This window comes from Poecilia reticulata, linkage group LG19 (assembly GCF_000633615.1).
Source record: "Poecilia reticulata strain Guanapo linkage group LG19, Guppy_female_1.0+MT, whole genome shotgun sequence".
Taxonomy (NCBI): Eukaryota; Metazoa; Chordata; class Actinopteri; order Cyprinodontiformes; family Poeciliidae; genus Poecilia; species Poecilia reticulata.
Window position 1 is genome coordinate 11,205,855 of NC_024349.1, and position 21,179 is coordinate 11,227,033.

The following is a 21,179-nucleotide window of genomic DNA, read 5'->3' on the forward strand; positions in this document are numbered from 1 at the left end:
AATGCTCTGTCTGGCAGAGTTCGTCCTGAATGTAGACATCAAAGGTGTCCTGCTGTTTCCTCGGCTCTCCAGTTGCTGACCAGGCCACCTCTTGAGTCCATATTGGAATGTGCAGGGCTGGTCAAGATGGGTGGTCTGCATCCTACCCATACTGTGCCTTAATGTCCTGCTGAGAAGACAATGTGACCAGCTTCTGCCAGAACTGTGCCTGTGTAAGGTGAGTTTTTTTTTTTTTTAATCAGAAGAACTATTTTTGAATGGTTTTTGAAACCTTTAAAGCATAATTTTAAAAACATATAACCCATATGACGGCTATTGCATGTAATAATAAAAATAAAAAAGCAAAGTTGACTTTCAAGTACTGTGCAATACTGCTTCTTACYATGTGGTGTTTTGTGCTGTTCTGGTGGGTTTTTTGTTTGTTCACCTCTACGAGCCCTTTGCGCCATCTTGTGGTTTAAAAAGGTAAATGCAGCCCGTCAAAAAAGTGTGTTGAATCTTAAAATCTAAACAGACTATTTTACTTCCTTTTTACAATGTTTTAACTCCTCATTTAATTTGTTCCATAATTTTACGCAATGAATTAAAACCCAAAAGCTTTTTCTTGTTGTTGCTATAGTACGAATCCTTAAATTTGAGTAACCCTTTAAGTTATATCCCCCTTCTCTTTCAAGAAACATGTTCTGTATGTGCTCAGGTAACAGTTTATTTGATGCCTTAAACATAATTTAAGCTATTTTAATTTCCACCAGATCTTTAAATGTAAGAATTCTAGATTTTAAGAAAAATGGGTTTGTGTACTCATGAAAACTGACATTATGGAGGATTTTTAATGGCTCGTTTCTGCAGGATACTCAGAAACGAGTGGTTGTAAAGAGCTTTTGTAATTAATTCCCCACACCTCTGAACAGTAATAATTTTTTTAAATATATCATGTCAGTTACTCAAATAAAGCTAAACCAATATCATCAAGCAGTCGGGTTAGCCGGGAGGATAAAGGCAAATTAAAACACTGCAGTGAACATCGGGGAACAACGAAACAGAATATGATCATAGACCAGGGATCTGGAACTCCAATCCTGCAAAAAACTTAGATGCATTTCAGATCTCACAAATCTGAATCAAATAGATGAAATCCATCCTTTACATGTCACAAGTTCTGCAGAGGTCTCGCCATGAGCCATTAATTTGATTCAAATGTGTTGCAACAATCGGGGTCAGAGTTCCCCGCAACAGAACAAGAATAAACCCAGAGACAATGAAAGCCAAAGTCAATAAGAATCATGACAAAGTGAAGATCTTTCTCAAACAGTACTCAATGTTGATGAGCAAATACTTTAGGGAAAGAATTTTTTCTGGCCCACTTGTTTGTATTTCATCACTGAAGACAATGAGCACTTCAGTAACGCCAACGGGTTTCCAGTCTGATCTGCTCCTGACCACAACCTCAGCTTTCTAAATACAGATGGATTGCAATGTGGCGCCTCACTGTAAGAAGCCACATGTGGTTACATTGTGCACAAATAAGGTCTTGGAGAATGAAACAGCTACTTGTTTAATAACCATTCATGCAAGAGTGTGTTAATGGCTAAAACCAAAGAACCAGTTTACATATATTTCTGATTTTTAATTTAGATTGGTGACACATCTGTCATTATATTCACAAAATGTTTAATTTGATTGGTACAGAAAAGGAAGGACTTTGCTTAAACAGACATGTAAACGTGAAGTAAAAAGCAGAAGTTAAAGAGTAAATAAACACAGCAACCAACCAATAAACTACACACAACTACAAAGAGAAGAATGTGAAGAAAAATGAACTTGCAGAGGAACGCACACAGAGTAGGTACGGCCATTTTAATCTGTTTTTTTTTTTTTCCAACGCTCTCCAGCGCATGGAGGAAGTTGAATGTGATGTTGTAAAAAATGAAAACAAAAAGGTAAATTCATTTTTTGGAAACAATCTCACTTTACGAAATAGCTTTGCAAAACTGGTGCCATAATTACTCAGACATTTCTATAAAATTAAGGTAACTAAGTTTATTTTTTGCATTATTTTTGTACTCTTAGGTTGATGAGGGTGTCCAGGAACATAATCCTGTTTATTTGGCTGCACAGTGCAGCAGTTTTTTTTAGCCCTGTTGCCTCAGAGAAAGAAGGCAGTCGGTTCAAGTCGCAGGGGGGACTTTCTGTAAGAAATTTGCACATTCTCCTTGTGAATGCCCGGCCTCTCTCTGGGTACTCTGGCTTTCACCCATTATCCACCTCACCTGACTGTACCTCACCCTGTCTCCCTTTGCTGGAGACAGGACGGAAAAGTTGAGAGGAGCACCTTCTTAATGTTTCCTGTGTGAACAGGAAGACAAATGCTCAGTTTCTGAACGACAAGAGAGCATGACATTCAAAGAAAGGCAGAGGTGAGAAAATAATTATGACACCATAATCTGGGGATTTTCCCCAAATGTCATTAATGGGTTGTCATTTTGAGTGTGTTGTTTTGTTTTGCTTTGCCTGGCCTTCTGTTTTCATCGCTAATGAGCAAATATGTGCACATGAACATCCCAAAGTACAAAGATCATTATGCCCTGCTGAGAGGCAGCCTGCTGGCGTTGCTTCTGCGAACATGTAGGCGGATGCTTGCACGTTGTTCCACTGAAAGCCAGTGGCGTTCATCTGTGGTGCTCAGGGAAGCAGTAAACCATTTGTTCAAAGACCACATGAGGGCAGTAACGTATGCAAATAGAGGGATTTCTGGAGCTTCTTAAAAAATACATTCATAAAAGAAAAATTTAACTAAGCAAACGTAATTTTTTTTTACATGCAACAGAGTAATTTTCTAGTATGGGTTAAAAATATTTTTTTTGCTGTCAGAGATTTGTGTTGATACATTTGATGTTTCTAACAGGTTATCTTCCAGGATTGGCCTCCATTTACTTCCATCCGTGGCTCAACTTCAATCATTTGCCGGAGAAAAGAATCCCACCTCCATGCTCCACTGGGGGGAAATGGCCCATTCAGAAAATGCAGGTACTTTCCCACAGAATATTCCATTTTAAATGTAGACCAAAAATGTAAATATATCTTCTTCCACATCTTTACGGTCCCCTCTACATGATTTGAGGTAGTAAACTAGACTTGTTATGGCTTACTTTCTTCTTGCCAAACTTTTATACAGGGCAGATTTGTGGCGCAAAGAAACACTAGCTGATCTGGCAATGGACTCTCCAACCTAAGCTGCAGATTCTCTGCAGCTCATCCAGGCGCTACCATGGGCCTTTTGACTGAAAAATACCCATCAGGCAAAGTACTTGCACATTGAACAAAATGTTCAGTGTTGCCTCAATTTAAATCTATATAGATCCCCTGTTCCCAACATATGGGACTGACAGGATCAGAATGACTAAATTGGCTAGGATAGACATCTTTCCTCACTTTTACAGACACTTTTAAAGCATCCAACGTTCTTCTTGCACATGTAAATATACATCTTAAGAAAACGAGAATCACCGTCTCCCAAATTTCTACTCTAAATTTGTTTGATAAGCAAAGTTGGTAAAATAAATGGACCAACTCCCACAAAGTTCTGCAGCCATTTATATCCTTTCTAATTGAATCCACATATAGATTAAATATTCATTGTTCTCTTTACTGTGTTAAAAAGGATCCAGTCTTGAGGGACCATCCTGTAGCTCTGAAAAGCTCCAGAATCCTCATCAGCTCCATGGCGACTTTATCCGCTTGCCATTCGCCACTTGACTCWTTGTCATGATGAAAACATTTTTAGCAAAGCTTCCAGTGTCCGGATAAGCCACGACAGTGAGACCAGATTCATAAAGGGAAGCTCCTGGAACTGAATTCGGCCGCTATAAATATCCTTCGTCAAACTAATTTATCCTGTAATGGCGCCAAACTGACGGATGCAAAAAAAGTTCCGATTGAAGCATCACTGCCAGCGAGTTGAAAGCAAAGATTCTAACAAAGAAACATAAATGTAACGTAAAGGATTGCCTCCAGATGGCTTTGTCGTGCTCCTAATTAATTTGGCTGTTAAATCCACTGCAGGGACTCTTTTTGGGATGCAACACCCGATTACATAAGACCCTTCACTCTTATCTGTTTCCAGGAACTCTTTTAATGGAAAACATGGCACAAGAACACCAATTATAGTCATATTTTGTCAACTGTTATGCAATAAGAGAGCAGGAGTTTTTTTTTTTTTTTTTATTACAGTGCAAGAGAAAATTTCTGAAACTCGGTATTGCCATTAGAGTTGTTCTTTAATTATCTAGAATCTAACTCTGCTTGTGCTGGAAAACCTTAAAGAGCAGATAATTTTTAAAGAAAAGTTTTGTTTTAGCTAAATTGTGTTGAAGATAGCAATATATTTATGGGCCAAAATTATTCCGGGTTTCAACAGAAATGACTTCTTGGTCATTTAGTGTACAATAGCTGCTGGAGTTTCACATACGATACCCTGGTAAGATGGACTCACCTGCTCAGTATTTCAAGGTTATGCATTTGAATGTCATATTATGTTGCAGAAATGTACATTTTAAAATAACAATGTTCATTTGAAAACCCAATCAAGCCTCTAGAAAATGTAATTTGAGAATTCGAACGTCTGCACAACATTTAGTTTTTATTTTTTCTTAGAAAAGGTTTTGTAAAACTAAGTGAAATTCTCAGTGTGGTTTAAATTGTGTGTTTGGTGCTTTTGGGGTGTCAAACAATTCAAGCAGGATTTCTAGCAGAGAATGGAAATGTTAGACAAATAAGTAGGTTTAATGTACGGACTGGCAGACCAAGGAATGTCTTTAATATGTTCTCCTAAACATAGTCTAATATTACATTTAAGCCTAGATCTAACCAAGAATGTGCAGCAATATGTTCTCTATCAAATATGACTGTTTTTGTAACATGACAAGAGTGTGAATACTTTACTTATAGCACTGTTTCACTGCGGTATGGTTCTGTTATGAATTCAGGGCACTAAGTGGACAATCTGCAGTGTGAAAATGTCATAGTCTGATGACATTTGGTGCATTATGAAAATATAAACCACTTTTTATGTTTAATTCTGGAACAGCCTCTGGATGTGAAAAATTAAACAAATGGCAATTTTTCACAACTAATTGAATTACGAGACCAGTTGAGCATGGAGCAGACTTTTAATTGCTTCCTCTTTTTGAAGGTTTGACAGTGTGGCGAGGTTCAGAGCTCAGCCTGACCACACACTGTTCACCTGGATTCAGTAATCGTGCTTCTCATTCCTCATTCTTATAATAAATTTAACACAAAATGCCTCGCAAAGTGAGTGAATGAAATAATTCCTTGTTCTCTTTTACAGAACAGCTCAGCTTAAGTTAGGCTGGATTTCTTCTATAGCTCTAGCGGTGTTTGTTCAGGGTTGTTGTCCTGCTGGAAGGCAAACCTCCACTTATGCAAACTCAAGTCTTGAGCAACCTCTTCTATTTTGTCATTTTTACAAAGCTGCCCTGATTTCAGCTTCATCCATTTCCCCGATCAATGATGACCAACTTCCCTTTCCGTGTCAAAGAGAACGATCCCCACAGCATGATGCTGCCACCACCACGTTTCACAATGGAGGATGGTATCTTTAAGGTGAAATGTTAGTTTTCCTCCACACACTGCATGCTGTCAAAAACACTTCAGTTCTGGTGCTTTTTCTTGTTGGTCACCTGAATGACTTGTGGCAGAATGCAGACATGGGTATGGATTTATTCTTGCACTCTTCCAAATTTAATTTGAGTGCGTGACGAATAATTGTCTTGTCAACAGACCCTGAGCTGAGTGGAGTTTACAGGGGGTGGATTTGCTCTCTTTCCTAAAATGCCAATAAAATAGATTGAAGTTTGTGACAGTAGCATGACAAAATGTGAAAAAGTTTGAAGGGTATGAATACTTTAGCAAGGCTATGTTTGGCACACGGAAAAGCAGACCCAGAAAAAATATACCATCTACTATTTATCCAAGTAAACATGTCCTTCATATTGTTTATCGTTCTTTCACGCATTCAGTGAGGATAAATTATTTAATTATGTTCTTCTCCTTCATATCGTCAATAGTTTTGCACATCTGCATGTAGAAAACTGCTCCCCTCTGTGTTTATTGTTAACTCATTCCTCCCTACTTCTTTTTCCCTCTCTCTCCTCCTCCACTCCTCTCAGTTTCTTTCTCTCCTTTTGCTCACTCTGGTCCCTTCCTCCTCTTGCTCTCTCTGTCTCTCTCTCTCCCCCCACTCCTGCACATCTCGGTCACACAATTGCAGACTCGCAGCGGCTCTCCCCCCTGAGCATCATCTCCACCATCGGAGATCGTCCTCGTGTCTGTGTTCTGCCGGGTGGACGCACGCCCCACAGTCACCATTTCTGCCCCGGAGAGCTCCAGGCTGGCAGCGCAGCCCCTTCCCAGGCTGAGCATCGGGCGGAAGACCCTGGTGGCAGCTGCAGTGGGGGTCATGCTGGTCCTGGTCCTGGTGGTCCTCATCCCTGTGCTCGTCAGCTCTGTGGGTGCTGGTGGCACAGATGACAGCGCGAGCCACTATGAGATGCTGGGCACCTGCCGGATGGTGTGCGACCCCTTCCCCAGCACGGGCACCGCCGGAACGGGGATCCACACGGACACATCGACCAGTGGCTTCCTGGTGGACAATGAGGAAGACCTGAGCGACCACAGCATCGGCCCTTCGCTGCCTACGTACAGCACAAACGGCCCACAGGGAAAACCAGGACGTCCAGGCAAACCTGGGCTTCCGGGACCTCCTGGAGAACCGGGTCCACCGGGCCCAAGAGGGCCGCCGGGGGACAGCAGAGACATAGTTCGGACGGGGATCCTCGGGGCGGTTAGYACAACCACCTACAACACCACTCCTCGAGTGGCGTTTTACGCAGGACTACGAAACCCCCAAGAAGGCTACGACATTCTGCGATTCGACGATGTGGTGACTAACATCGGGGGGAACTACGAGGGCGCGACGGGCACGTTCACCTGTAAGATTCCAGGGACCTACTTTTTCATCTACAACGTGTTGATGAGAGGAGGCGACGGCACCAGCATGTGGGCTGACCTGATCAAAAACGGTCAGGTGGGTGATGCGTTTGACACACGTTCTGTGAAATGGTRAAGGCGTAGCCTCTTTAAAACCAYAAGGATCCGTTTTTACCACATAATTAATTAATCATCATCTRTTGGTAGTAAATAAATACATAAATATTTCTTCTTTTTTTTCATGCTCAGAAACATGCCTGTCATAAATTCAACRTTAAAATTTTCCCTTTGTGATCAATAAAGTATTTCTAAATTGAACTGACTTGAATAACTGAGTGAAAACTGTAACCTTTGCCTCACATTTTAACATTTGCTTGTCCAATTTACTTAAAATAACTGTTCTAGACATCTCAATCTCTTTTACRAATACATATTTCCTCATTCAGCTTTCCTCTTCTTCCCTCTATTGAACTGAATTATAGAACAAGAACCAAAAAAATAMATTTAATTCTTCAGCATCTTAATATTTTTGAGTATCTTTAATTATCTAAACTACTACAAACTTTCTTTTTTTGTAGTGACATTTATGGACCCCCTAATTTAGATTTTAGCTCCATAACCTCACCTGTAGATCTTTATGTTGCTGATTTAAAAATGTAATGACTGTAACTATTGGTTTAACTAATCTGCAAAACAAAAAAAAAAAAACTGTTTGGTGCGAAGTGTAGTAAGTTGAGTACTATACTTGGCATATATGCAGCAATATTTATGGTTACAGAGGTGTTTTTTGCAACAGTAAACACAATAATGTCAAAATTTTAGGTTAAGGTGCAACCAGTGATGCATGATGCTTACTTTGACGAACAGATKAATGATTAAAATGTTTAATTTCCCAGTTACACTAGTTATTACTTGTTAATTGATATTCCAAAGTTTTTTTGTGTGAACAGCTCTTTCTGCTTTGTCTCACCTGGAGATCTGTTAGTTTTATACACAGCWTCCTCAATATCTTGTTACTGGAGCATCTTTCCTTTCAGTCTAAAAACAAAAATACTTTTTTTCGTTTTACTGCCTTTACAAACATRAAGCATGTTCCAGAATAATATATTYATAGTAACAGTTAAAATGTCAGTGAAAAACAGTAGCGGTTTTTGATGTGGGTGATGTGGCTCACTGCCCAGGGCGCTATTCCATCAGGGACGAAAGTAGTACTTGCTATACAGAAAATCAGTGGAGTCCCGAATGTGTTTTCTGTTGCTTATTTGCAGGTCTGGTAAAGGAGAGTTGTTCACCATCCTGTATTATGTGTATTGAGTAAGCACTATAAGARAATACAGCCACAAGWGGCTGGTAATAATGCTGAAATTGATATCTCATCCATAGATTCCTCAGCAGCACTAAGGAATCTAGATTATATTTGAAGTTCTCTAGTACAAGATAGCTTGAGTTTTCTGACTTGACCTGAATGTTCTGTGCTGATGAGAGGATATCTAAGACAAAGTCTGAGATTTAAGAAATATTTCTTTTTTTAATTTTGGTTAAAAAAAACAATGCAGAATGGACCAAATCCGGCCAAAAGCAGCTGAAATCTGTGAATACTTGAGACCCCCTTTAAAATGCTTAACTGCCTATTTTAATAGAYTWAACACTAAGTATATCCTAATATGGATTAATACAGAAAATGAAAACCGTTTTGGCATTATTACAGAAGCCAACATCTGCAGTCTGCCTTATTTCCGCTCTTGGGGTTACAGCCAATCACTGCCAAGGAAAATCAACGGCGCTGCTGGATTGGCTGCTTTGGAAAGGCCAGCCAGCAGCATGTCAAGTARCGTCGTTCCAAGTTGTTCAAACTTCTCAAACTGCATTTTCTTACAACTATTTTGGATGGTCTGCAAACAATTTGCAAATAGGCAGATTTTCTGCARGTAACTTGAAGTCACAAATCCACGAATACTGGATCCATTTCACATGATCACATTCATGTAAAATAATGTCTTTTGAATAGCTGCCCCTCTGCAGTGATCAGGATGCAGGGAAGGGTTAAATAATTGAAACCATAAACCAACAGCGTGATGGCCTCGCTTAGGGAAAGATGCAAACAGTTTCCAGGCAGTCTTAATTGGGTATTCATGTGTGCAATGATTTCAGACTTGTCTGGTGTTAAAGTCTGGTGTAATGACAATCCACACTGGCATGCTGCCAGATTGTATTTCTATGGATTTTTGCACATCATGTGCTGATGTCCACGTTGACATGAGTGGAGGGAGTGCTGCGCTATCTCTGCTGAGCACACATCAGAAAACAGCCCGGGGTTGTGGCTAGTTCAAAGCGGTTGCCCTTTAAAATACAACAAGCTTTATGGAGTCTTGGTGTGCCAGCGCGCGTTATCAGACTGGCTGTCGGGCCAAAAACGTTTGATTATCGATTCATGATATTTGCTAAATTCACGGGTGATTTTGTAATGTCCTAAACGGCTGAGGGCGATGACACCAACCAAACAACATGTTCATCTGAGCCTCGGCACTTGTAAACACCTCATCCCGGCTGCAACAGACTGAACAGGGAGTGGACACAATAACATTCCAGATATCCTTAAAGTGTCTTGTTTATGAAAGTAGTCATTTTTGCAGAGCTTCTTAGTCATTCTACAACATAACTTTGCAGTTGGTGCTGCCAAATAGAATGGAGAAGATGGAGCGCACTGAAAAAGCCCCTCTGCTGTCAAACGGGATCACATCAGTTTCAAGGTGTTCATGTTTTTCTCCTTAAGGAGGCGAATATTATAAGACATGAAACAAAAGCAGCTCCTAATAAATAAATCTTTTCTCCACGCTGACAGACATGTCACAAATACTGCTGTATGGCTGTCACGCTGGTTTATTTTCACTGTGTTCTTTTACTGTAGGCTTGATTGCATTAAAATTGTTTTGGGAGATAATCTCAGTGGAATGAGAGCAGTCCTTAGCGAGAGCAAACACAACCAGATTAGTGCCCATCAGGATATGCTTTATTCAATTACTTGTCTGATCTAAACATATCATTTTGGTATTTTGACCTAGAAAAGACTACTTCCCGTAATAATTAATCACAATGAAACAAAAGAGGTGAGTCTCCATCAGAGCACTGTCTGAGTTAAATGAGAAATGTCACATCTGCACGTCTCCATGGCGAGACTGAGCAAAGAAAACTGGGCGYAGCACATGAACCGTTCACTTTTCAAACATTTTTATCTCGGTATTTGGAGGACAACAAAGCTCATTTTTTCAAGTTAATGAGTTATTTCTAAAAATGCTCACCCAAATAAATACATCAGGTATGACTACTCTTGCTTTTGTGGAAAAAGTGACACATAAAAAAAAAACTCAAGCACATGAGCAAATAAAAAAATCATCAAAAAATTATATATTTCATGTGTAAATATATGACAACTGAAAATGTGACAAGGGTTTAAAGTTTCATAGCTTTTGCATGAGTCACTAAGACTTTTTTTTTTGAGAGTTTAAGGAGTTTAAAAGAAAACATTATTGTTGGTCCCTTTTGAACTAGCCACAAGTTTTTAGCCTACAGGACACACCAATCTGGATAATCTGTTGAATCAAGATGCTAAGAAAATTTCCACTGAAGGTAAGATATTGACTGCGCATAACTTTTTAACAAACATTAACTTCGATAATCTTAAACTACTCCTTTGTTAGTCCTTACATTCACTCTGAGTGACTCAGACAGGTAATGTTATACATTAACTCACTCTAGCATGTGTAATTGTTGACCATCTGTCACCATTTCTTTAGATTTTACTCCAGCAAATCTGTTTCATAAACTTTGTTCCACTGTTATTTTTAACAAGATAGTATAATTTTTATGAATATAAATACAAGCTGTGTGAATTTTGTACTCTATGATGTCCCATCCAGAGTTTCTGCTGGCTCTCCAGGGAAGAGTCACTGAGCCACAGCTTCCWCCTATTATTCAAAATTCAGTGGCATCTAGTTTCTCTCCACAGGGGATCTGTGTCCTGTTTCAGCACACCTGAATCAAATGAATGGGTMATTACCAKGCCTCTGCAGAACTTGGTGCCACACTGAGGTTGTAATTTAGTCATTTGAGTTGGACTGGAGACTCATCTAAAACTTGGACTTCGTGAACTGCAGGACGTTGTAAAAGTGCTCACACCAATTTCCACTTTCTGTCATTTTACAACCACAAACYTGAATGTATTTTAGTGGGATTTCATGTGACAGATTAATACAAAACAGTGCAATACTTTAATGGAAGGGATGTGATACATGGTTTTCAACATGTTTTACATCTATTGCCAATTTTACCCAGAATATCCAGTACAATCTATTTCATAAGATCTGGCTAAATCTGTTTACAGGATATTTCTTAGATTTTTCCCCCCAATTCTGACCTTTGACCTGTCCGATTAAGGATTGCCAAGAAGAAAAAAATGTTGAACAACTTCATAAGAAGTCCTATTTGAATGTTGCCACAAGCAACACAGACAAAGATAAATACATTTAAAAAATAAAAGCCAAAGACTTTAGACTGGAGCAAAGGTTCACCTAGTTAACCTAAACATGGAGCCAGAGCTGCAATGGACTRGTTTCGATCAAAGTGGATTTGTGTATTACAATGGCCTAGTCAAAGCCCTGATTGAGAATGAGACTTAAAACTTGAAAATTATTATCCACAGAGACTTTCCGTCCAGTCTGACTGAGTTTGACCTATTCTGAAAAGGAGCAGGGGCAAAAATGTCAGTCTGTTGTGTAAAGCTGATAAAAAATATCTCCCAGAAAACCTGCAGCTATCATTGCAGTGGGSCTCAATAAATATGTCCTATTCCTCCCACTTTTACATTATAAGCTGTTTTGTTTAGATCACATAAAATGGCAGTGTATTTGTTATGGTTGTAACAAATCAACATCTAAAAAAGATTCAAGGGGTATAAATACTATTGCAAGCCACTCTATATATTGAGAGATTACAGCAATGGAAGCAAGAGTAGCAACAACAATTTTGACAACATGTTTATGCTGTAATAAATAAATGGCACACAGAGTAGAAAACCTAAAGAATGTCATCATTTTTATGCAACATCTGCCTGTCAATGGTAGACATTGTGAAACACAGTGGAAGCAGCTTAGGACGTCTAAAAATTCATCACCATGCYGTCATCTGTCCTGTAGCTTTCCATCTCACACTGGGCACATCTCTTCACAACTCCATTAGAGGATAATGTTTTTATTTTTGGTTCAGCTAACCTGTCGTCACAATCTTTGTCGGAACACGGATTAAACTTTTATGGATGGCACAGTAAAGCTGGAGTAAAGCCTCAGAGGGGATCTGTCTTCCAGCAGCTGCATGCTAAGGAACTTACCCCGAGACAGGCGAGCAGATTTGGGGATGATGCTCCCAAGTCAACACCCTCCGTAATTACCCTGTGTTGACAAAATGACACTTATGTGTGGCAAAACGTGGCAATTTCTAGCGTTTCACCCTACAAAATTAGGACACAAGAGTGGAAGATGAGGGGAAGGRATAGTATGTACTGACTTTGTTCCTTACAGGCAGACTGACTCAAGCCTGACCCGTTTGGCTGAGTCATAATATAAAAAACAAGATATTCACCAGAGGGGACACACTCACACAAAGTCAAACTTCTTAATTCAGGCTTTACTTTTCTACAAGTTTTTTTGTAATGACATTAAACCTTATCACTTCAAGGATAAACTGTTAAAAAATGGAGTTGATTCATAGTTTCCCTTTAGGTCTATTTCCTGGCAGCATTTTGTTTCTATTTCTTCCCACATTTCTTCCGGTTTCACATTTTCCCCACACATATGTCCTTTAGATCATCAAGCAAATATAATTAATATCAGACAAAGGTAAACTGTGGAAAAACAAAGAGGCAGTTTTCAAATGATTTCATCATTTATCAAAGGAAAATAGCTACCAAACCCAACATGTGAAAGAATAATTGCCCCCTGAGCCTAATAACTGGTTGTGCCAGCCTTGTGCTACCAAGCRTTTGCAATAGTTGGCAATGAAACTTCAGCCCACGCTTCTTTTTAGGAAATGTCTTAATTCAGTCACATTAAAAGAATTTAAGAGGATGAACGGCCTGTTTCAGGTCACAGCATCTCCTGTGGATTTGAAAACTGCAGTAAGTAACTTTTGTACAAATATGTTTTTTTTTCCATATTTGTGTAAACTGTCACCATGGCGTGACAGTAGAGTATGAGACAGATAAGCTGTGAAAAAATGAAGCTCTTCCTCCACCTCCTTGAGGCATATTGGAATTTAAAGAAATGCACCTGGTCAAAAACAACCAATCAGAGCCAGGAGGAACTTGTGTACTCGCTGCTAAATTGTGCTAACAGCTTACCGATTAGCATAACTTAATAAGTTACTGCACCATCAGTTGTAACAAATTGTTATAGTTGATGGTACATGCAATCACCCTCCGTGTCTGACCTGTGGTATCATGTTCTTTTCCTGAAATGCTGCGGTAATTTTAGACGTAGCAGGATGTACTCATTACAAAAACTTTGGCTTGTAAGGAGTTTCTGGGAAATCTGAGACAGGCTTTTTGTTTCTTTTTGGTTTCACCACTGGTTTTAGGTATAAACTCACCCATAGATGCAACCTTTGTCCAGTACTTTTTGTCATCTTTACATCAAAAACACGAACCTTAGCTAAGGCAAGTTGGGGCTGCAGTGTTTTGCTCTGGCTTCTTCTTTGACCTCCTGAGTAGATTTCCGAGGCATTCTGGGAGAAATGCTGATAGGCTGGGCTCTCCTGAAAGGTTCACCTCTGTTCCATGTTTTCTTTTATTGTGGATAATGGCTCTGGCTTTTTGAGATTCTGCAGCTTACTTCATGCTGCCAGACAAGTTCTATTGAGGTGATTTCTTGACTAGATGGGTCTGGTATGAATCAGACTTGTGACCCAACTTTCCAAAAGATTTGTTTAATCATTGTTAAATGATAATTTAACAGGAGGAGTAATTTTTCATAAAAGGCCAGGTTGGCTTGGATTTATTTTCCCCTCCAGTAAATGAAATAATTATTTCAAACCCCAACTCACATTTTTATTGATTGATTATTTGAAACATGCAAATACAAAAACAGGACAAATCTATTGGAGGGGAAATACTTTGTCGACAGCACCTTTTTTTATTAACCCTTTCATGCATAGTGGTCACTGCAGTGGACAGCTATCTAAAAGCCATTTTCTTGTGCTTCTTGTCGATTTTAATGTTCTAAATGCACACAGACCACTGAAGTGGACACTAAYACATCATAAAATACACTATCAACTACTGGCCATCAGCTGCAAATGCAAGAAATTATTTTTGTAAAATCCAATATGGCCGACAGWCAAAAAAGGCACGTCGACCGACCCGGTTCTACTGTAGACAACTCTTGCAGGTAAAAAAAAACAAACTGTGACATAAGATAACCCCTAAAGGACAATACTACTGATGTATTTTTTAAATAACAACTTTTTATTTGGAGAAAATTACAATTGATCACCTAAAAAAAAAGAAAAGAAAATGGCAAATTTTTGTCCTACCTTTTTTTATGCCTTAAGAAAGTAAAAATAAAAAATTGGAAAAAAATACTGACACAAAGGATCATTATTCATGCATGAAAGTGTTAATTTTGCTGATCAGCAAGAGGGGAACATTTTCGGATCTTCGGTGACTAWTTMTCTTCTCTAACCTCCTATTGCATTTCTCTGCGTTTGATATTCCAGGTCAGAGCCAGTGCTATTGCCCAAGACCAAGACCAGAGTTATGACTATGCCAGCAACAGTGTCATACTTCACCTGGATGCGGGTGATGAGGTTTTCATCAAACTGGATGGGGGCAAAGCTCATGGGGGCAACAGCAACAAATACAGCACCTTCTCGGGGTTCATCCTCTACGCCGACTGACGACCGGGCAGAACAGGAGGCTCGGAGGTGAAAGGTCCCAGTCGCAGACATTTACTTCCTGACTTCCACTTGGCATTCTTGCCGTGAGGTTAATGTCACAGTCACCGCTCCACAGTCTTTAAAGTAACGTAGTGATGATGCACGCTGCAGTTTTGTAGTTTTTCGCTAATCTCTTAATCTGTTTCAATCCAACATGAATACACATTGGGTGCCTATGCTGCTAACATTATGGACATGTGTCATGCGGTAGCAACTGTGACAGCGCTGAGAGGCCATGCCATCATTCTTCAGCTGTCATGTCAAATTCAAGTCTGGAAATCCCACAGTGGCGGAGGCCTCAGTGTTAGTAAATGTGCTCTCTGGGTTTATGTTATGGTTCTGTCTTTGCTTTCACATGCTGTCTGTGTGATAAGATGTTTTCCATCAGTGGAGGAGGAGTCCTGCCTCAAGAAATTTGTCAAAAATTTGGATGCAAGAATGAGATTATGATGTCTGAATSCCAGAGTGTAAGAAAAGGTTTCAATGTGACATCAGACCTACATCACATCACCTACAGCACATATTGGCACCTCTGATGAAGATGTAGAAAAAGTCTTGAAATAAATCTTCTGTAGCATAAGTTTCACAAAAAACKACTTACTTCATGTATTTATTGCARCTGTAGATAYTGTAAATGATCTTTTGCCTTACTTCAGTTTTCATGTTCTCTTGTCTTTTCCATTCTGATGACGGCCTTCGTGTCATATATTTATACTCCATGAAAACTGGAAATCATAGACCAAACATTAAACACTATAACTGCAAGCAAGGAGTTATAGTCAAACCTGTTGTAGCAAGTCTAGCCCTGTTCATATCCTGGTGGCCCAACGTCTGTGTCTCACTCAGGTCAACACATTGGTCACTATCCCAAAAAAMCCCTAAAAGTCTCTTAAACCACATATATATGCCAAACTGGATTGTGCAGGTGGTTCGTTAGATGCTAAGTCGCTAAGAGCTAATCAGCCCAGGATTAATGTGCTGCGTTGATTAGCACCTCAATATGTAGTGTTATATACCGTACACAAATGGAAGCACAAGTCTTAAAGATACTCAACAGTTTCTATAGTAAAGCTCACAGRACAATGTCKGTTGAATCTCATTGCAAAKACACCCAAAAAATTATAAATTAGCTTAAATTGTAATCTCCTAAAAAGAAGAATGACATGATGTTTCAAAACAGCGTTACAGCTTCTCTGATATTCCAGTKAAGTCAAGGCAAGCTACACTGCTCTCCCCGGATTTGGTCCTTTCTGACTTCCTAATGTAAGCTTTTCCGATATGAGACGAGTTTATTTTAAGGCTATTGACACATCTTTACCAGGAGAGCCAATAAAAGTGGAGGGTGCTGTATGTTATATTTGGCATATTGTATAAAATGTAAATTCATTATTGACTCTGTATCTCAATACAGACAAAACATTATCAACCTTGTACATTTTGTTGGTCACTACAGTGGACAGCTGTAGTGACCAACTACAGCTGACCAACTACAGCTGTATTTGTGTTTCTAAAAACAAAAACATAATGTATTGATTGATGACTGTGTGATTTTATTATTTCCTGTGCAGGTTTAATTTTTTGATCAATGCATGTAAAGTCAAAATGTTTTGTTTCCATAAAACGATAAATGATGATTTAAAACTGTATTGAAAAGATAGACGTGGACATTATTTGCTGCCTTTACTCACAAACTTCAATTAAAAGAATAACGTCTTTAGCATTTACCAACATTATACACAGTTAGTGTCCCTCTTATCATCAGGTTCACTGATCAGCCACTCTGATCTCCTCATTAAACTGTGAAACAAGCCTTTAGTCCTTCAAATGTTACACAAAAAAAGAATCACAGCAGCACAGCAAGAGGCAATCAACACGGAGGACATCACAGCTATGTTAAATGCCAAATGAAGCGGGGGATTATTGTGATTTACAATCAAAGATGATATGTTGGTTTTGCTCTTTTGATGGCTGTGGATGTGGCGAGATACGGCAGGAGCGAGTTAGGAGACGGGTGTTCGGACAGATCACAACAAAGCTTAGATCTGCGCTGCAAAGTGATGGGGGGGCGGGGTTAAAATTAGGCTCTGCCGTGACTTCAACACAACTGTCAGAGACCAGAAAATAGCTCTAGGGCATGAACTGTTGAAACTGTCCGTTTTATCAAGAGCTTCTTTGACAATATGACATTCTTTGGACACGATTCACCTTTGACACGGGCCACCAAGCTGTCCCTTATCCAGTTTGAAGCACAAACTTAAAAGTTCAAAAGTAAAAAGTTAGGAGTTTTCTTAGATATGGAAGCAAAGGATTAATTCAGTGCAACATCATTAAAAAAAAAAGAGAGAGAGAGAGATCGCCACAATGACTTCTACTGTCTTGCCTGTTATCTTTTTAACTGCTGTGTGCATTAAAAGCCAGAACACCCTCTGGTCTAAACTGAAGCCTGTCTTAAGACAGCAAAAAAAAAATTCCTCCAGACACAATTAAGACTGAAGTTTTGTGCATAGGCAGAGGTCAACAGAGCCACACGGCCGTATAGAATGCCAGGCCAGCACAGGCTGCTTTCTCCTTGCAGGGTGTATGAGCACATCGTCACATTAGAGATGTCACGACGTCAAAGACAAATGCCCCCGGTGGAGGGAGAAGCCGAGCTCTCGCTGCACAGACCCCAGGATGCAGCAGATTTTCTTGAAGTCTTTGAGTGACATGAGTGAAAGTGTATCAACAGCCTGCAAATATTGAACACTTCAAGCAATTTTTGTCTGAATGATCATCAGCAAAAACACAGGTTCTGTCTTCTTTCTGATAGCAACCAAGAGGCTGCTTCAGTTTGATGAATGAAAATAGCTTTAGACATGCTGCGTGGGTCAGAAACAAGACACAAAGATGTACAGAAGTGGTGTCCCTCCTGCATTTTTTCTGTTTCTGGATCACTTAGGATTTCCTTTATTAAGGGTAAATACGAAAAGAAAAATGGCTAATGTGAAAAAGTAAACTTAATTACTGGTCGTCAACATTAAGTAGTTTTGATGACAAGCAATCAGTCTTTTATAATGCAGTGGAAGGACTTTTCGGCCCACTCTTCTTTGCAGAATTGTTTTAATTCAGTTTCATTGTAGGGTTTCAACCATGAAAAACCTCTTTAAAGTCAAGCCAAAGAATCTGACCTGGATTCAGATCCTAACTTTGACTAGGCCAGTTCATTTAGGGTTTTTTTCTCTAGTTATTTAGAGGTGGATTTGCTGGTGTACCTTGAATCATTGACTGGTGCATCWAACAAGCACGCATCATGATTTTCTAAAAGAGCAAAATTCACAGCTCCATCATTTATGACAATTCTTTCAGGTCTTTGTGTTTGATTGTCTGATAGCGTGACTGAAAAGCAAAAACAGAAGAAATTTGGAGACGCTGGTCCCAAAGTCGCCCCTTGGGAGACCTTCGGGTGGGTTTAAAATCTCTGCTGCCGCCTCTAACGCATTCATCGYAACGAGACGCAGATTTAAGCTTTCTTCTGGGAGGTGCAGTAAGCTTCTTTTTATTTACACTCTTTCACAGAGCTTTGCAGATATTTGAAGAATTTCATCTGGATCTATTTTCATAGCACGTAAGCCTGGGGGGGATTTGCCATATTAAGTCTCGGCAGTGGACTTAACATAGGTAATCTTAGGTTTATGCAAAAGCCACAGTAAGAACATTTTGAGTTGTTCATTTACACACGCCGCGCCTTACAAGGAAACAGAGACAGCTCCAGTCTGACATTTGCAGGGGCAAAGTTGTTGAGGCGTGAGTCTTATCAGGCTACTGCAGAGCGCGCGTGGACCCTCGCAGAGAAGCGCGTGCGAGTGTGTGGGGATCAACGCCGTCCGCGTGCACGCCTTCATGTCTCCGTAGAGACGGGACCCGGCCTCCCATGAAATGTCTGAAGTGACATTAATGAGCCCTTGCTGTTGTTATCTTGAGTATTCCTACTTAACTCACCAGGGGGAGATCCGAGTCAGAGATAGATGTTWTAACTGTCAGGCCAAATTGCCCTTCATGCCAATGCACGCTTCCTACGACGAAACGAGCGAGCCACCTTCCCACACTCTTCAGCRGCTTTTATTGGTGTGGGCACGCAATCGTGACGTCTGTTTCTTACTACGGGTTTCGCGCAGTGACTTAAAACAATCTACATTTYCCCCCTTCTTATTCATTATGACACGGTGCCAGAGCTCAAAACAACACAACACAAACACTCTACACATGCCAGACTTAGTTAGAGGCTGTGCTTTGGATGCAACAACAAAAAAAAAAAACAAAAAAAAAACAAAAAAAAAACAGCCGGTTATATTACGGTCACTGGTGGGTCATAAAAGGGCAAAACATGTCAATGAGAATCAAACCTTTAGAGAAAAGTCTCCACGTAGTGAGCCTATCCACCTGTGTGACAAAAAAAAAAAAAAAAAAAACCTTCTCAGCACCTTTTTGATGTCGATAACCACTGACGTAGAGCAGAATCTTCCCTGCTGCAGCGCCGTCTCTTTCAGATGTGTCATCTCAAGGGTCACCACAAGCCAGAGTGTATCACCTTGGATCCTAAAAATAAACGGTAAGTGTTAACGCACACTGCAGCTGAACTCTTTCCTCAGGCAGCCGCAAGATCTGTGGAGCAGGAAGCCTCCTGCACTTATGCAAGATGAAGTTTGCAAACATGTCAGCAACACTGTTTTTTTTTAAGAGGGGACAAGAGTGACCAGAGGAACTACAGTGCTTTGMAAAAACGTTCATGCCCCTTGGATCTTTTCACATTTTGTCACGATTCAGCCCCAAACTTTAGCATGAACGCAATGAATAACAGTGAAGTTGAAGGGAGCGGATGCATGTTTTTAAAACGTTTTGCTGATAAAATTCAGAAAATTGTGGCCTCGTTTGTATTTAGATCCCCTTTACTCGAACACGGCTTAGTAAAATCCAGTCTTTTGGATGCAGTGTTTAATTAATCAAATAAAGAGCATATCACACTGTGAACCTACTAAGACATTTTTGGAGGATTCAAAACAGAGGCCAGAGCAGGTGACTCAGAAAAAATKAAACAGTTTTTATAATAACACTAGGAATGTTCGAGCAGGAACAGACTCTGCAAGAAAGTTAGGACGATGAGTGATAGGTAAGGCAATCAGAAAGTAACATTCAAACAAGGAGAAAAGATTTACCCGGGTCATTTCCCAAACTTTCCTCTTCCAGGACTTTGTTTGGCTGGAATACTTGACAGAGAGAAAGAGAGGAAAGTCTTTGTTTATTGRAAAMAWWTTTCAGCGGGACAGTACAGAGAAGAGTGGTGAAGCCGTGGAGAGGAAAAACTCCAGTAGCCATGTAAGCTTGTTTACACTSAGCATTACAATGGTCAGGTTTCACCATGAGAAAGCAAATGATCACTTTGTCCATAATCCTTAAATYTGTCGTCATCTGAACAGGCTAAGTCAGYAACTGAGATGAGTCAGAACAAATCTCTCTGATTAGATGAAGCCAAATTTAAAAAAGGAAAGGCAATACTAAACATTACCCTGAACTTACCTTCCTCACTGTGAGGTGTATGCTGTCACCATTCAGTGTGACTGAACTTCAGTTAATCAGCAAAGATCTGTTGGTCAGGTAGAGACACAATCCCCCAGGTTTTAGGGRCACGTGCCTCTATAAAGTCACAAATTTTGAAAAACAAAAACCKACTTCCTTCAGCTTTACAACTGCGCGCCACTCCATGACAGTTTACAACTCAGTAAAACACTTTGGTGTGTGTGACTATACCATGACAAAATGAGAGAAAGTTTCAAGGAAGTACAAAAGAAGGCTTAAAACGATGGAAAAGAAGCAAAAAGGTTTGTGATCAACTCGGCATCAGTTACAGCTGTAATTACAGGGTATTCAACGAGTCATGGCACCCCTAATCGCAGCTGCTCACAGCAGCTCCCGCCTCGCTGCCCGCCTCACTGCCCGCTTCAAATCGTGCCTCAGGCAGCAAGATCCTTAAAGTGAAGCTCTGAAAATGTAATTCCAGTCCAGATCTGATTAAAGCTAAACAAGCTCAGCTAWTATTTTGAGGAGATTGCCTTTACATCGAAGCCATACACCATTTTTGAATGCTTAAAATCTTCAATAATTTTCAGTGGTAATTAAATGCTCTCCCAGCCATGTATTATGTTTAACCTTTC

The 21,179-nt window shown here is 39.9% G+C and overlaps 1 protein-coding gene across 2 annotated transcripts; it reads left to right on the forward strand.

Annotated features, from left to right (window-relative positions):
• The first annotated feature begins 118 nt into the window (after window positions 1-118).
• On the forward strand, window positions 119-16,718 carry LOC103481486 (C1q-related factor-like). 2 transcript variants are annotated; one of them, XM_008436963.2, is made up of 5 exons: window positions 119-217; window positions 2,906-3,027; window positions 5,491-5,622; window positions 6,290-7,105; window positions 14,773-16,718. In XM_008436963.2, exons 4-5 carry the CDS (start codon window positions 6,479-6,481, stop codon window positions 14,950-14,952), a joined length of 807 nt encoding a protein of 268 aa, XP_008435185.1. In that variant the 5' UTR covers window positions 119-217; window positions 2,906-3,027; window positions 5,491-5,622; window positions 6,290-6,478; the 3' UTR covers window positions 14,953-16,718. The 2 variants fall into 2 exon arrangements, with proteins under 2 accessions (XP_008435185.1, XP_008435186.1); XM_008436964.2 differs by having other exon boundaries at window positions 5,506-5,622.
• The last annotated feature ends 4,461 nt before the right edge of the window (window positions 16,719-21,179 follow it).